Source organism: Pinus tabuliformis, chromosome 8 (genome assembly GCF_031772625.1).
Source record: "Pinus tabuliformis cultivar Carrire ecotype Pingquan chromosome 8, CPIR1, whole genome shotgun sequence".
In the NCBI taxonomy this organism is placed as follows: Eukaryota; Viridiplantae; Streptophyta; class Pinopsida; order Pinales; family Pinaceae; genus Pinus; species Pinus tabuliformis.
Window position 1 is genome coordinate 641200911 of NC_142294.1, and position 18083 is coordinate 641218993.

The 18083-nt window shown below is 37.5% G+C and overlaps 1 protein-coding gene across 1 annotated transcript; it reads left to right on the forward strand.

Annotated features, from left to right (window-relative positions):
• The first annotated feature begins 16122 nt into the window (after positions 1–16122).
• LOC149237165 (disease resistance protein RML1A-like) lies at positions 16123–16629 on the forward strand. Its single transcript, XM_089369179.1, has one exon. The coding sequence runs from the start codon at positions 16123–16125 to the stop codon at positions 16627–16629; it is 507 nt and encodes a 168-aa protein (XP_089225305.1).
• Positions 16630–18083: the final 1454 nt, after the last annotated feature.

The window sequence follows — 18083 nt, forward strand, 5'->3', positions numbered from 1 at the left end:
GAGCATGGGCATATATCCAGAGACTGTCCTCTCAATCGAAGGGAGGAAAAACTAAATACCAACAAAGGAAACGACGAGACAGGTTTCACCAAAGTAGGAGGAAAGGAAAAGGAGGAAGAAGGAAGACACAAAAGAGCCATAGTGTGAATGATAAAACAAAAAGTTACAACAGTTTTGAGATCTTAAGAGAAAAAGAAACTGAGGGAGGGGATAAAGAGAGTACAAAGAATCAGACAGCAAGGGGGAAAGAAAAAGAGACTAGCATGGAGTACATTTTGGAACAGAATGAACACACGATGGACCCTTTGAATACCATGGAAGTAGAAAAAGACCAGGAAATGACTCAAAGTGAAAGTGTTACAGAGGATCAAGATTTACAGGAGATCCTGGAAAGGGAGAACCTAGAGCTGGAAAAGTTTCTAGAACAAGGTGGCAACCTCGGAATAAACTCCATCACTCAGGAGGACGTGGACAAAGTCCAACAGATATTCCTTAACAAGGCACATCAAATAGCTGCAGGAGTCAAAAGAGGACATGACAACTAGGAAAACAAAGGAACTTCCTCAATAGGATTAATAACCTAAAAATTAACAAAGAATCTAGGCAAAAGGAGGGGAAGAAAAGGACAGAAATAATTACTACTGGAGTGTGGGAAGCTCATGATTGATTCACGAAGGATGAAATACCTTTCTAATTACTCCTTTTTAACCCCACCTCAATGAAAATCACAACCTGGAAAATTAGAGGACTACGAAGCAGAAGAAAACAGAGGAATCTTGGTAAAAGGATTAGAGAGGAAAAACCTGACATAATATTCATACAGGAAACAAAATGCTCAGTGGAAAGGATACGCGAAAAACATAGCAAATGGGTAAATAGATATGAATACCTTGAAGTTAATGCAAATAAATCTGCTGGTGGTATTCTCATTCTCTGGGATCCAAAAAAATTTGGTGTGATTGATGCGGAGGCATCCAGACATCACCTTTCTCTGATTTTCCAACCGGTGGATGATAGGAAATGTTACATGATCACCAATGTCTATGGTCCACAACCAATGGAGGACAAACTTCGACTCCTCACAACACTGGAGGATATGAAGAAGAGATACCTAGCTCTATCATGGATTCTTGGAGGTGATTTTAACATAACAAAATCACTCATGGAGAAGAAAGGAGGAACTAGAATACTTATGAGAGATTCAATTGCCTTCCAAAACTTCATCACCAATATGAAATTGGTTGATATGGAAACAAGCAATGGAATCTTCACTTGGAATAACAAAAGAATAGGTCCTACCCAAGTGGACTCAAAATTCGACAGATTTATGGTTTCAAAGGAACTTCTTCTCAGGGGAAGCAACATTACTGTTCTCATACTACCTTTTGGGGGTTCAGATCACTGGCCTATCCAATTGGAAGCCTCCCTTTTTGACAAACCAAGGAACATCCCCTTTAGGTTTGAGAATGCTTGGCTCACTCATAAATATTTCCTCACAAATATTGAACAATGGTGGAAGGAAGATCTTCACCTTCAAGGTACAAAGATGTTCTTGCTTCACTGCAGGCTCAAACACATTAAAGGCAGACTCAAAGAGTGGAACAAAAATGAATTTGGCAACATCTTCAAAGCTAAAGGAGAGGTGGAAAAGAAAATAAAGGAAATAAACCAGATTCTTATCATAGAAGGCTACACAGATGAAAGGAAAGAGATGGTAGAGGCACTCCAGCAGGAGTGGGACAACATATGCCTTCAAGAGGAAATACTCTGGAGACAGAAATCCATAGTACAATGGATTAAATTAGGGGAGAGAAACACCAAATTCTTTCACAGATCCACCATACCTCACCGAAACAATAATAGAATTGTGAAACTTACAGATCAGCATGGTGTAGAGAGAAACACTCATGAAGAGATGGAGAAAGTTCTACTCCAGCATTTTCAGAAGATTGCTGAGGAAACCTCGGAAGATAGATACCAGTTTACAGAAAATTTCACTTCGTACATCCCTAGATTGGTCACCAGAGAAGATACTTTCAATCTCAATAGACCAGTAACAGTGGTAGAAATTGAGGAAGTCGTGAAAGAGATGCAAAATGGGAAAGCACCAGGCCCGTATGGTTTTGATGTGGATTTTTCAAAGCTTGTTGGAAGATAGTGAAACAGGACATCTTGGATGTAGTGGAAGACTCTTGAAGATTTAAGAAAGTCTTAAAGGCACTTAATGAATCTTTCATTGCCTTAATCCCCAAAAAGAAGAAGGCCACCTCTCCAGACAGATTTCAACCTACAACATTATGCAATGTGATCTACAAAATTATATCCAAAGTCATTTCCAACCGTCTCAAACCTCTCCTCCCAACCCTAGTGTTAGAGGAACAAATAGGCTATGTGGAAGGAAGACAAATTCTAGATAATATAATACAAGCACATGAAACGGTTCATTCACTCATTACCAACAAACAGGCAGGAATGATAGTGCAGTTGGACATACCAAAGGCCTATGACAAACTTAGCTGGTCATACATAAGAGTAATTTTAAAAGCCTGTGGCTTTGATCACAATTGGATTAAATGGGTTATGGCACTAGTTACCACAACCAAGTGTCCAATTCTTCTCAATGGTGCTCCTTCCAAAACCTTCAAGCCTTCTAGAGGTCTCAGGAAAGGAGATCGTCTTTCTCCTTTCCTCTTCATTCTAATGATGGAACGGTTAGGAAGAGCTATCAGAGCTACTAAGGAGGAAGGGAGAATTTAGGGTTTGAGACTCACTCATGGTGGGGACACGGTGACACATTAGAAATTTGTGGATGACACTATGCTTCAAGGCACTCCCACTGTTAAGAAATCCAAAGCATTCAAAGAGATTCTGAGTGAGTTTGCTAGGGCAGCAGGCATTGAGGTAAGTCTCACTAAATAAAAAATCTTCTTTTACAATACAAATATTTCAATTCAAAGAATTTTCTCTAGAATTTTGGGCTTTCAAAGGGAGACACTGCCTGTGAAGTACCTGGGAGTTCCTCTCACTGAAAAACCACTTCACAAGGATATTTGGGAGCCTGTTCTTAATAAGCTAAAAGATAATATCAACAAATGGACAAACAAAGCACTAAATCTAGCATGAAGACTAGTTCTCACTAAGGTTGTTGTACAAAGTATCCCTATCTATATGCTATCTTCCATTCCAGCACCAGTCGGTGTAATGACCAATATAAGAAACATTCAGAGATAATTTCTATGGGGGAAAGGTGAAGAAAAGAAGAAATGGGCCCTTATGGCATGGGACAGAGTATGAAAGCCTAAGTCCCATGGTGGCTTGGGTCTTCATGACCCAGGAATTCTAAATAGAGTTCTTGGTGCCAAAATCTGGTGGAGATGGCTGAAAGAAATTCAAGCCCCTTGGCCAAAACTCTAGAATCACAAATATGCTAGTGAATGGCAGGAGGAAAATCTAATCAGAATGACAGGACAGGTAAAAGGTTCGGTAATTTGGAATATGGCATCGGAGAACAGAGCCCTAGTCTAGAACCATAGTTTCTAGGAGATCAAAAATGGGAACCTGGCTTGGTTATGGGAGGACAAACGGCAGCAGGAGGACAATCTCCAAAGTGAAGAATTAGCGGACATCCACACCGATACCATCAGCAAAGGACTAAAGTGGGTAAGTGACTATTGGAATCAAGCAAGGAATGATAAGAAATGGAGAACTTGGAAACTTCTAGATTATAGTGGAATGGCCATGTTGCATACTCAGGCTACAACCCTTCAAGGTCTTTTAGACAAAAGAAAAATATTGAACTCAAACTCAAATGATCAACTAAGATGGGGAAGAACAATATAGGGCTCTTCAACCTTATGGAAACTAAAATAATAGATGTAGGGCTAAACCATCCCAACACTGATAAGACATGGAAAGAAATCTAGGAAAATCCTCATTGGATGAAAGTAAAATTGTTCAAGTGGCTAGTTCAACAGGGCAAGATTCTGACATGGGATAACCTAAGAAAAAGAGGCTTTGTTGGCCCCTCAAGATGTCACTTATGTAAACAACAGGAAGAAACTACAAATCATCTATTGAATAGATGCACTTTCACCACAACTCTTTGGAATTGGGTTGGCAAAGCCTTTGAGCAGACAGACAGAGATGCTACTGACATCATCACCACTTTGAATAACTGGAGGAAAAATTTCTCAGATAATGAGATCATAAACTCTGCTTGGATGCTGACCCCAGGATTCTTAATCTAGAATGTCTGGAAGGAGTGTAACATTAGGATTTTCAAGGAGAAAGCAAGTCCGATGAGTAACATTCTCAAACTAGTCCTTAAACAACTCAAAGAAACTTTGCATATCCTGGGAGGAGTAGCTACAGGTAAACCCATTGAACAAAGAGAGGCAAGAATATTGAAGAAGTTAGAGCTCAAGGTTATTCCCCCTCAGGGTTCTATGCAGATTATCAATAAAACCTCAACAGAAAAGTTGTCTTGCCAACCCCGTTCTCATGGTTTTTTAAAATTCAACATAGACGGGGCTTCAAAAGGGAATCCAGGAGAAGTTGGTTATGGAGGGGTTCTGAGGGATGAGGAAGGAAACATACAGGTCATATTCCACAGTTATCTTGGCAAAGATACTAACAATATGTCTGAGCTCATGGCGATGGAATCATGCCTAGAAATATTGCTCAAGTACAACATTCAAAATGTCATCATTGAGGCTGATTCAGAACTTTTCATTAACTCAGTAAAGAGGATAAATGCTTGAGTTGCTCCTGAGAAAATATAAGAACATTGGTAGCTTCTGAAAGTCTACCAAAGAATCCAAGTGCACCTAAGAATGCTGAGAACCCTCCGGTTGGTGCATGTTCGTTGGGAAGCCAACAAAGTGGCGGACTGGCTTGCCAATGAGGGGGTTCGAAATAAGCATATTGATCTCTGCTGCTGGTGGGAGGAGGTAACAAATGAGAGGTTGAAGGAGTGATGTTCATCCAGATCCATTAGTGACCGACAATAGCATCAGGAAAATCAAGAGACCGTATTTGCTGACACATAGCCACAGTGATGGGGTACAGTTATTCTGGTTTCATCATGGAGTGTTTTGACATAAGTGAGATCCTTTTTAAGTTGCAGGTCTATGTCGGCCTCATTAACACGGGTAATGGAAAGCCAGGCGTCTCAGGGGGGTGGCTAGATAGAGGGATCTTCATCTCCCTTTGGCCCATGGGCCGAAACCCAGATTTTCTCAGTAATCACAAAACCCCAACTTTTATTCCGAGGAACAGCTTTACTGCCCTTGTGGTGGTTTCCAATATATCGCAAGCTCATCAAGCAGGAAGCGAATTTTCTCATTTGGGAGCGATTCCACTCATCACGCGACATGTGGCTAAGGGTGGGGTGGAATTACCGCCTTCATCGCGCGCTAACTATCGGTTCTCTTAGTCCGCGCGATATGATCCGTAACCGTTGGATCTAGCGAGGATAATCTATGGCCAGGATTTTGCGTGCAAGTTGGTGGGTCCGCTTCAAGGGTTATGTTTCGAGCTGTTCACAAGACCTCTCCAGGATTGCGTGCAAATGGCGTATTTCGGAGGGTTAAAGTGATCGAAGGTTAAGTAAAAAACGGACCTGATAGGATTATAGATTATGGTCTAATGGGTTCATCGGGTCCGATTCATTTGTTAAAAGGTGTGCTTGTTGGCCACCCGATATGTTTCTAATCTGCTGGATCATCAGCTACAGATCCAACGGTCACTTTTTGATTGCAGGTTTGTTTTGGCGGGCCCATGTCCTTGGGTCCGCTTTGTCGTTTTGTGGCCTTGAATTGGGGTAGGCCTGTTGTATTGGCGAGCCTCACCGATGCGGTCGCATTTGTACAATATTTCTTTTTTTAATTGAATAGAAGGATCCACTCTTGCCTTAGCAAAAAAGGAAAGAAAGAGATGGAAATCAGGTTAATGGTATATATGAATCAAATGCACTGCTACTTACCCAAAACATTGAGAGAAAGAATTCACATTAAGATAAAAAATTCATTTATTCAAAAATTAAGTGAATTAAGAGTTATTATGGACATAGTTATTTATACTAGGTCCATTCTTGTAATAACAGACAAAAGACATAGTTGAACCTGGAAATTTGTAACCACATATTCCATGCAGTTGAACCTAGAAAGGGTAACCACATATTCCACCTAGGGGTTAAATTTGACGGGTGCCCTTACCCGTCAAAGTATATTTTTATGACAGTTTTACTTTTAATTTCCCATCACATGACTTGTAATATTTATTTGTACAAGTTTCATTTAATTTCTGCAAATTGTATTTTGCAAAATTTCCATGTTGTGTTGTACCAATCAACTCAAGTGTCATTGCTACACTTTCATTTGAGACTTGTTGATGATATTTCTGTGATTTTTCCAGATAGTTAAAATGTTCAGCGTTTTCTTCATTTTCATTGATAAAAAATACAATAAATTGACTCACTGTTTTTACATCTTTATTATATGAAGATAAAATAATATTCACCTGGTAATTAATATTTTTCATCTAAATAATGAATTCATTTTCATTGAAAAAAATTCAGGGAAACATGGACTGGTCTTGAAATTTGAATAATTTTTGTTACCAGCTTGAGAATTTCAAAACATATCTACTTATTAAATTTCACACTTTTTACTGACCCATATTCACAATTTCAAAGAAAAATATTTATGATTTTGTAAAAAAATTAATTATATTTCACTGTCAAAGCACCTAATTTCATCTCTACTCATTATGAGAGCCTGCAGTTAGAAATTTAGAATATAGCTATCATTAATGGCGGTAGAAGAAAAATAGAACAGACATTTCAAAGTCGTGTGGACTCAAAATTTATTGAACATCTCAGAGCCCAATTAACTGAAGTCATCAATGCAAGTTATGTGATATAAGTGTTTACTAAAAGAGGCAACTACCAACCAGTATTGGCGTTGATTTTGTACTTAACCTACGGCAAATTTCTGCGGCCTTTGGGGATACCAGAAAATACCAAGGTGGATGATGTGAAGGCTTCAATGGAAAACAACGTGTTAACTGTCATTGTGCCCAAGCAGCCTCAGCATAAACTTGAAGTTAGGGCCATTGAAATCTCTGGTTAACTGAATGGAAAATGTTTGTAAATGGCGGTTGCGTATATAGGTTTACCATTTATTTAGCGGGTTGTTTTGTTTTGGGTTTTTAGAGGGTTAGGATTTTGAGATTTTAGAGGCTAGAGCCTTTGTGGCAAAGACATGGTACTGGGTAGTCCTAAATGTAAATGGTTGACGACTTATAATTGTGGAAATAGTGAAACAGATGGCCATTTTTACCCTTTTTTATTGTAATGGGCTGTATTGCTTTTTGGCTTTTGATGGATCATAAATTATGGCAAATTAGTTACCATTCTGCAACTACCATGTCATTTTAATCTGGTGTATTGATTATTGTTGTAGGTTTCTAATTAAAATTAGTTTCAGAAAGTTGTATTTCTGAATTGGGTTTAAGAAAGTTGTATTTCAGAATTGCATTCTTGGTTGTTTTAAGTGGCGAAGAAGTTTATTTTTGGGTGATGAATGCGTAATTCCTAATATATGAATTGGAAAAACCCATTATTTACCGAAATAAAATGTACAAAAAAACTCTCTTTGAATAGAAAGCCAAGCAGACAAGTTAATTTTTCTTAATTTTTCCTACTCATCGATAAGACCTTGAATTTTATAAATTGATTTTTACTTCTAATCAATAGTCTTTCATTTGTTACAATTGTAAATAATTTTTTTAATAATCCATGTGAATAGAGAAAAAGTCTGGCAAGAACAAGCACAAGAAGATTATGTTCATATATTAAAATCATGTTTGATCAAGAATGTAAATATATTCAATGGAGTTACTAATTCAAAATTTTCAGACAAAAACTCAAAAGAATTTTTGGACAAAAACACAAAAGAATCGTGCACAGAAACCACTTACCTGTGGGGCTAAATCTACCAGCAAGAAGCTTAAGGACAACCGAACAGATTCTTGTTCTCAAACTGTGTGAGTGGTCTGCAATATTTTCTCAAACTGTGATGGCTAAAATGGCTAGAATTTGGAACTTGAACTGGAGGATAACCGAACAAATTCCTATTCTCAAACTGTGTGAGTAGTTTGCAATCTTTTCTCAAATTGTGATGGCTAAACTGACTATAATTTGGGACTTGAACTGGAGTTTGGAGGTTGTGAACATAACTGGTAGGGTGGTAGCTACTAGCTGGGAGCCTGGGGTCAGGACCGTACAACTTGCAAATGATGCAGATATAAGGAAACGAGAAACTCTAGCTATTAATGGTAAATAATTTGCGACTTGCTCTCATGCCAACCTAGTTTCTTTGTTTTTGCAACCTCGAATTACTTCTTATTTTCTGAAGGGCTTCTCCGTAAGATGCCGCTTCTCTATAATGTGCCAATAGGTCCTCTCTGTAGAGCCTGAATTGGGTATTAAGGTAATTATATGGATTTGAATGCAATTATCATAGACCGTGCTTTCAAATGATAAGAATTCTTGCGCTAAAGAAATGATTTGTATTTCTCTGAATCCTTTACTCTGCAACAAACTTGAAGAATTGGCCAATGATTTGGATTTCTATGAATCCTTTACCCTGAAACAAACTTGAAGAATTAGCCATACAATTGACAATTCAAAACAACTAAAGTTAATTTCAATGATAACTAAGGATACATACTCAAATGGCCATTTCTTTGGTTGTTATTAAGGTTATCATTGTAACACGCGTATAACTTGGAGTTTCTGAAGAAAAATTAGAGCGCAAACCATATTTCACGGCATATTTCACTAGGCAAAGTTTCATAGGAAGAAGATCTATTTGGATTTCAAAGTTACCAAACAAATATTTGAAATTAATTTTTATTCACTCACAAGACCATTCCACATTACCACCCTCATCATCCATGTGGCGTGCCATTAATAGCTCCAGGGTCCAGCCTCTAGTTTCTCTCGTTTCTTTATACCAAGGTGGGATGATTCTCACTAGAGTACTGTCATGTTATCAATGCAGTATGCAGTATGTAGTATATATATAATTTAAAACTAGTCAATTTTGAATACGCTTGTCAATATGACATTTTCAAAAATTATTAGCTTGTCAGCAATGACGTGTAGATTTAGAAACCAGTGGTATTTAACGTGTAAAAAAGCAAAAAAATGAATGTACAGGCATCAAATTTAACCCCTGATTCCACCACTTGCTTAACAATATATATATAACTTTGATTTCTTTAAAGAAAATTTATGGTAACATTTAAATCAACAAATATTCAATGAGAATCCCTGTGAGTAGACCTTTATCGATTGTTGCGCCCATGTTCATGTACCTTCCAGCAAAATAGAAATGTCAGTCAAGTTAATGGTATAGATTCATTAGATGAATTGCTACTTAACCAAAACATTGAGAGAAAGAATTCACTTGTTCGCAATCAAGTTAATGAGATATATTAATTAAATGAACTACTACTTAACCAAAATATGGAGAGAAAGAATTCACTTGTTCAGAAAATTAAGTGAATTAAGAGTTATTATGGGCGCAATTTTTTATATGGTTTTATTTTTGCAAATACAAATGAAATTGAAATATTGTAACTATATGTTTCACCACTTTTTTCACACTATATATAATTTTAATCTCTTTGGTTACTTGAACAGTTTCTTTTTTCATAGGATATTCCCCAATAAGATCTAGGTTGATTTATAGAATTTTTGTTGTTGTTTTTTTTCTTTTTTAAACCTATCAAGATTTAAACTTTGAATCTCACAATGTAGATATAAAAATTATAACAAAATGATTGCAAATTAAGTTAGTCATAAAATTGATTTATTTTTAGAATTTTATATATTATATATTTTTAAATAAATAAATAAAAACTTAAAAATTAATTTACTAAAAATTTTTTTATAATATTTTTTTAAATAAACTAAATTTTCTTATTATTTAATTTATTTGTGAAAATTTATTTTTTATATATATCAAATTTAACAAAAATAATAATTTATTTTGCACAATAAATATAAAAAAAAAAATTATTAAAGCATTTTTATTATAAGCTATAAATTTAGTAATAAATAATCATATATTTTATAACAAACTAAAATTATTATTATAAATTATGTATATTTATCAAATTTAACAAAAATAATATTTTATTCTACACAATAATAAAAATAAATAAAAATAAAAAATATTATTAAAGCATTATTATTATAAACTATAAATTTCATAATAAATAATCATATATTTTATAACAAACTAAAATTATTATTATAAATTATAAATTTCATAATAAATAATCATAAGTTAATTTTATAACAAACTATGAGGTATTCAATTGTTCAATTGAGGTTTTTGTGATCCGGAAAGTATTAAAATAATAGTTGTGCAACATTCTAAACTTTATTAAAATTCAGAACATTACAAAATTTAATGATTTCCACCCTAAGATAACTATTTAATTATATTATTATTATTATTAAATAATTTAATTAGTTAAAACTAGCCGTTTTTCGGGTACATTATAGTTGTTGGTCTAGTGTAGTGTAATATAGTTGTTTTCCAATCAAACCTAATCGTTGGAAGATCTACTATCTCTATTTAACATGTAGCCATGATCTGATTCTCTAACTTGTCCTAATGATGAACCAACCACACTCATTGATTCCATCTACTATCCCTATTTAACATGTAGCCATGATCTGATTCTCTAACTTGTCCTAATGATGAACCAACCACACTCATTGATTCCAAACACGTGGACAAATACATTATCATGTAATATAAGCCAAAAAATTCTTTCAAATAAACTATAAAATAATTGATATTTTTATTTTTATTTTTTTATATCTATATCTATAAAATTAAGAAAGAAAATTTTAAACCAAACCAACTATCATATTAAAACTAAAATTCCAACCTTATCGAACAAAGTATAAATTGTGTAAACGTTTTTCTCTCCCACTCTTCACCATGACAAATAATCATGACGAGATAAAATCCAATCCATCGCATGCCACGTTCAATATCTTTTCAACATGAGATTAGATTTTGCTCCCCCACGGGTAACGTGATAGATAAACATGACGATATAAAATTCAATCCATCGCGTGCCATGTTCAATATCTTTAATCGCATGCCACGTTCAAAATCTTTTCAACGTGAGATTAGATTTTGCTCCCCCACGGTTAACCATGATAGATAATATGGCGATATAAAATCCAATCCATCGCATGCCATGTTCAATATCTTTAATCGGAGGTTAAAACTAAATCCTTATCTAATCGTAAACCCTTATCTAATCGTGAGGGTCTAACGGAATCCTCTCATTGTTGACCGCGTGTTTGTCCCGGTCATGTCCATCTCTACGTGGCATCTTCTTAGCCATCTATCTAAGGGCGATCATTCGCTAGTTTCAGCCTGTCAACCGTGGTCGTCAGAGCGTAAGCACGCACTGCAACTAGAGAGAGTGCCACTAAAGAGGGCGGGTGAAGCCAGGAAGCAGGAGGTGAATTGGCACGGGCTTCCATAGCCTACCCTACTCAACTCCACTACGGAATTGATAGGTATGGATGTCCACACCCACTCGTTGTTTTTCTATTTTGCAGTGTCCAATTTGTTGTTTTTATTTTCTTAATTTGCAGCAAGGCTTTCTCATTGTGTGGTGGATGCCTCGTGTTTTGCATAATGAATTGGTAAATATCGTTGATTTTGAATAAATAATTACAACATGTCCCACTTTATTTTAGCACGGAAAAAACTGAATAATTGTATTCATAGGAGGAAACAAAATACAAGTGCATTATCTCAGATATATTGTCAGAGAAATATGAATGACGGGGATTTGGCACATTCTATACAGATGACTAAAAATATGGACCGTATGCAACCTATATTGGGATAGTTACATTGGGTATGGAATCAATAGGATTTGCAAAATAACAAAAACTTGTTGAGCGCATACCTTAACAGAGAGTTAACCTATTGTGAAAATAAGAAAAAACATACCAGAAATTGACTGTATTGAGAATCATATATCCTGAAAACAAAAATCTTGAACCTGGAAGCAGTGGCTGTCTGTTCTAATCTGCATCCGCCATATGCCTTGGGGAGCTGAAAGGCCCCTTTTAGATAGTGAATCGGCTTCATTATTTTGGTCCCTGTCAATGTGGGAGATGGAATAGTCTCGCCTGCTGTTCCACATCATTGCAATCCTGTCCAGCCATCCAGCAAGGTGAAAGTTTTCTATATTGTGCTTTTGCAAAACATGATCAATGATAAGCCTCGAATCTCCATAGATTTTCAAATTCGGGATATTGAGAAAATTGCAGAAAGAGAGGAGTCCCGTTAATGCCACCACTTCAGCTTTATTGTTGGATCCCGGACCTGCATTCCAATTGATTTCAATGGCTTGATCCTTTGCAGTCCTGATGAAGACGCCGCATGCACATATTCCCTGTTGGGCTGCGCCATCGAAGAAGGTGCATGGGGGGATCGCGGAGAACGTTATCAGGGGATCTCCTTCATTTCTAAATCTCTTTGAATTTGTCATTAGGCTCCTACCATAAGAGATCCTATTCTTACCATCCAGACCAAGGGAGTTGTAAAGAGATATAATTGAAGCGACCACCGAATCGTTTGTATCCTTCTTTGACCTGAATATTCTGTCGTTGTGCCACTTCCAAATAGCCCAAATGACCAATAAGGGAATGGCTCTCCGTTCCTTATTCATATTGCTCCATTTCTTGAAAGCTTCAGAAACCGAAGAGAAGGAATATAGGGCAAAACCGTATTGAGTTGCGATGTTCTGCCATATGGGAAGCACCTGGGGGCAGGTGAGGAAAATATGCAGGTTATATTCTGAGTTTTCCATGCACAGAGGGCAGATTGCAGGCCCATGCCAATTCCGTTTTTGCAGATTATCCCATGTGAGGTTCCTGTTGTTGAAAACCAACCATGCGAAGATGATGATCTTTGTGGGGCATCCGGATTTCCAAAAAATAGGGGGGAATATCTCTCAAGAATTGTCTTCCTCGGAATTCTTGAACTGTAGATATATATGTTTTACCTTCGCCATCGCAGATCCGTCCATACCCTTCCATATAAGATAATCTTTAACCGTGGAGCGATAAATACCATGACCACGCAGCTCTGTTATGATGTTATTCCATTGTTCCGCCATTTCCTGCTGGAGCTGGAGTTCGTATGCAGTTTTCCATATGGGAATGGCTCCATCCCAGGTTTTTATGGTGCTGGCCCAGAAAAAGATGCCCCGGCTATGTAAGGCTCTCATCAGGCCTAGGGAGATCTGTATTTTACCTGCCCCACCAGCAAATACATCCCTGCCGATCATAATTTTAGCTCCCGTTTGAAATCTCCAAATAAGGTTCTGTCTGAAGAATGGCTCCAGTTTCCTAAATCCTCTCCAAATGGAAGATCCATATGGGGATCCAATGGTGTTTTCCCTGATCCAAAACGATATATCCATGTTGTTCATATATTTTGCACGGATGGCCGAACTCCATAATGAATCCCCCATAATTTCCCTCCACATAGATTTGCATAGAAGTGCTTTACTGAATTGGGCAATGTCAAGAATGCCCCATCCTCCCATTTGCTTAGGCCGCATCAGCGCTGATATTTTTGTTAGATGGAATTTGTGTTGATCCTTGTCACATCCCCATATAAAATTAGCGATCATCCTGTTCAGGTTCTTTATAATAGTGGATGGAATGATGAACAGGTGTGCCCAATAAACCATTGTCTAGACAAGAACTGATTGTGTCAGGGTCATGCGTCCGCCTTTTGTTAAACACAGATGCTCCCATGCTGTTATTTTCTTGTAGAATCGGTCATCAATCCAGGTCCAATCCATAACCCGGTACCCCACAGCTTTCAGATTGAAACCTAAATACTTTATACCGTGCCTGAGAGGGATGGCTTGGATGTTAAACATACGAGAGAGGAATTGGATCAAATTTCCATTTATATCCTCCACATGGAAGGAGGATTTCCCTTCATTAACTGTCATACCAGAAGCAGCTTGAAATCTGACCAGGATATAATGTAAGCACAACCAAGTTGCTCTGCACAGGATAGCCGCAATAAGGATGTCGTCGACAAAAAAATTGTGGGATATGTTTATCCCTTTGCATATAGGAAGAGGCCGACAGGTATTTGTATGAACTGCCTTCTTGATATGTAGGCTAAGAGAATCCATAATCAGAATGAAAAGGAGAGGAGACAAGGAGCAGCCTTGTCTAAGGCCCCTGGCAGCTTTAAAAAAAGGGGTGGGGAAGCCATTAATCAAAACAGCATAATTTACCTCCTCCACACACACCATAATCCACCTTGAACACCTGTGGTTGAGTCCAATCTTGGCAAGAAGACAGCGGATATAACCCCAGTCCATGTTATCATACGCCCTTTTTAAATCTATTTTTAATAAGGCAGCTTCCAGATTCTTTGAATGCATTGAGTGCAGAGCTTCTTGGGTAAGGGCCACAGCGTCCATGATGTTCCGGTCCTTTAGAAAGCCGTGATGTTCAGGGGAGAGATGCATGGATAACACATTCCTAATCCAAATGGCAATAATTTTAGAGATCGTCTTGTATAGAACATTGCATAAAGATATAGGTCGGTATTCAGAGAAGCATGCCGAGTGAGATTTTTTTGGAATCAGAGCAATGTAAGTGGATGTGATGTGGTGGTTAATGTATCCATTAAGTCTGGATTCTTCAACCATATTTAGGATGTCGTCCTTGAACAAGTCGAAGAAATGGATGAAGAAATCAACAGTCCACCCGTCCGGCCCTGGGCATTTATCCTTCTGAAAGGATTTCAATGTCGCCAGCAATTCCTCCTCCGTGACTTCTGAAAAGAGGGCTTCATTTTGACTTTCTTCGAACATGGTGGGGTACAGCTCAATGCCCCATCGAATGTCTTCAATATGACTACCAATCTCTCTACTGTATGCCCTGCTGAAAAAATTAACTGCTTCTCGCGATATGTCCTCTTGAGAGAAAAAAGATCTTCCAACTTCATCTTTAATTTCCCAGATCATGTTTTTCTGTCTCCTCTTATTGGCGAACCTGTGGAAAAACTTGGTGTTTTTATCACCCTCCTTGAGCCAAATGGCTCGGCTCTTCAGTCGCCACGTAGATTCCTCCTCTGTCAGAATTTTCTGTTTCCTTTTTTCAAGATCCCAGATCTGTCTACGAATTTGTGAGGGAATGGCATCCCTTTTAAAACGGGAGGACAAGAGTTGCAGATCTTTATCAATATCTTTCAGGTCCTTTCTGTTGCGTTCTATTTTTTCCCGTTGCCACAATTTAACCTTGTTACGCAGTTTAGCCATGCGGGAAACAAAATCCGATGAATTTCACCGAATCGATCCAGCTTGTGGCTGCCACGACTCTTTTACAAAGTGGTTAAAATGCTCATCGGATAACCACGTTCGGTTGAATTTGAACGGGTATCCCAGTTTGATTACCTCATTGTTCCATTGAATATATATCGGGCGGTGATCAGAGATGTGCGAAGGGATGATTTTCATTTGCGGCAGACCGAATCTATCAATCAATTTTTCATGGAGGATATATCTATCCAGTATTTTAGCCAAGTAATCATCATTGGACCGCCCATTATCCCAAGTGGGCCCTTTACAATCCGGCTGTATGTCTACAAAATTTCCAATGGACGTCACTCCCACTTTCCAGGGAGATCAACCCAATCCTTCTATTTCGTTCAGTATATATAGCGACTTGGTTTGTTCAACAAAATATGTTTTCAATCGATTAGCTAACTAGTATCTAACACATAAGATTAGCAAAGATGCAGTTCGTTGCTCACTGGATTTTGATCATTCAGACAAAAATATTGATGTCAAGCGAGCTTCCTCAATCTCTGCGAAATATATCCGATCTTGCTTTTGTGTTATTATGTATCTTATGACACAGCCCCATGACAGAACATCCTTCACATTGACCTCCACAACCCCCCTCCACAAACCCCTACCATGGGAATACTAGCAGCTATGTGTATGATGTGTTTCTAAATCACAGCGGTCGTGATGTCAAGAAAGGACACACTAGGCATAGAGAAGATCAAAACTATTTCTCAACCGACACTCATCGTTCTAAATGATGTCGGTCGTATTGATCAACTAGATGCATTATGTGCACTAGTTAAAGACACCATTCATCCACGCAGCATAATTTTAGTTACATCTCGCAATAAATATGTTCTCAAAAGCTCAGATATTGGGGAGTCATCCATTTACACACTAAAAGGCCTCAATGCAAAGCACTCACAAGAGCTTTTTTGTTGGCATGCCTTCAGTCAACTGCGTCCTGTTGTAGGATTTGAGGAAGTGGTTCAAAAGTTTTTGGATATCTGCAATGGTTTGTTGTTATCACTTAAAGTGCTTGGGGCACTTCTTCATGGAAGTGATGATTTAAAGTATTGGAATGCGCCATTGCACAAAACCTCTAAAATAATTTCTAGTGATATCCGAACCAGACTTAAAGTTAGCTATGATGCTCTAGATGAAGAGGAGGTTGATCCAAAATGGATCTAGATTTGTCTTAGGATCAAAGTCTTCAAATGCAGATGAAAGTACGATCAAGTCAAATTTCTTTTCGATACGATTCCAACGGTAAGAACGACGCGTAAATCCGAGTTCGGATGAAGAAGTTAAAGGCAGTCAAAGTTTATGAAAAAATAGGGCAAAAAGTCAAAAAGGCAAAGGTCAACAGTCAACTAGATGATGTCAGCAGGACACGTGTCATCTCGGGAATACACCACTTGTCTTGGATGACATCAATAGAGGAGGTGATGTGTCAAAGTGTGATTGGTTGATATGGGCCAATCCGGTGTTGACACATGGCAGCCCAGATTTTGCTCAATGGGTCATAATATCAATTCTTCGATAGTTTCATGATGATATGTGCAATGGTGGAAGAGATGTATCGCGAGTTTAAGAAGAAAAAAGATGAAGGCACTTCATCCCCTAAATATCAAGAAGACAAGGGAAAGGGAGGAATTATTCCTCCACCATCTCCTCCATCATCACCATCATCGTCATCATCATCCTCTTCTTCTCATAAATCTAGTCCTTCTAAGAAGAAAAAGAAGAAATCCTCTTTGATCAAATTAGATGTAAAATTTGATTTTCCAATTTATGATGGAGAACTTAACATTGAAAATCTTGATAATTGGATAAGGAAAATTGAAGTGTATTACAAGGTGCAAAAAGTTGTTTTAGAAAGGAAGAAGATCCAGCTTGCTAGCCTTCGACTTGGAGGAACCGCACTTGTATGGTGGGAAGGAAAGACACAAACAGATCTCCAAAAGCATGGTAAAATCATTTCAACTTGGAATGAATTTGTTTCTGCTATTAAAAAGAAATTCTATCCTTTGTCTTATATGCAACAAGCAATGATGAGTTGGCAAACACTACATCAATTAAAAGGTCAAAGTGTTCAAAGTTATACACATGAATTCCGTAAGAGAGCTTTAACATTAGGCATATCATTGGACTCACCAGAGACATTTTTGAAATACATAGGTGGTCTTCATAGTTATTTGAGGGGTACCATACTTATGTTTAATACAACTAGCTTAGATGATGTATCGGTTCAAGTAACTCATATTGGGAAATCATCCAAACTTATTGAAGCAAAAATAAAGGCAAGAAGAAACTTAAATGGAAGGAGAAGAAAACAAACACTCTGAAGAAAGATAAACCTTCATGCACTCATTGTAAGAAGGAAGGTCACGATGAGGCACACTATTGGTCATTGCATCCGGAATTGAAGCCTAAGAAGTTTGGGAGTAAGGATCAGAAGAATGCTGCTGCTATTCAAAAGGACTTGGGATCAGATTCAGGTGATGAGACAACGGTTACATCCACAGGTATAAAAGGTTATCGTCTCTAGAGAATGCAAAAACAAAGAAGCAAGTACAAGAGTTTCTTGATCAAGGATTTATTCAACCAAGCACATCATTGCGCGGATCACCTATTGTGTTAGT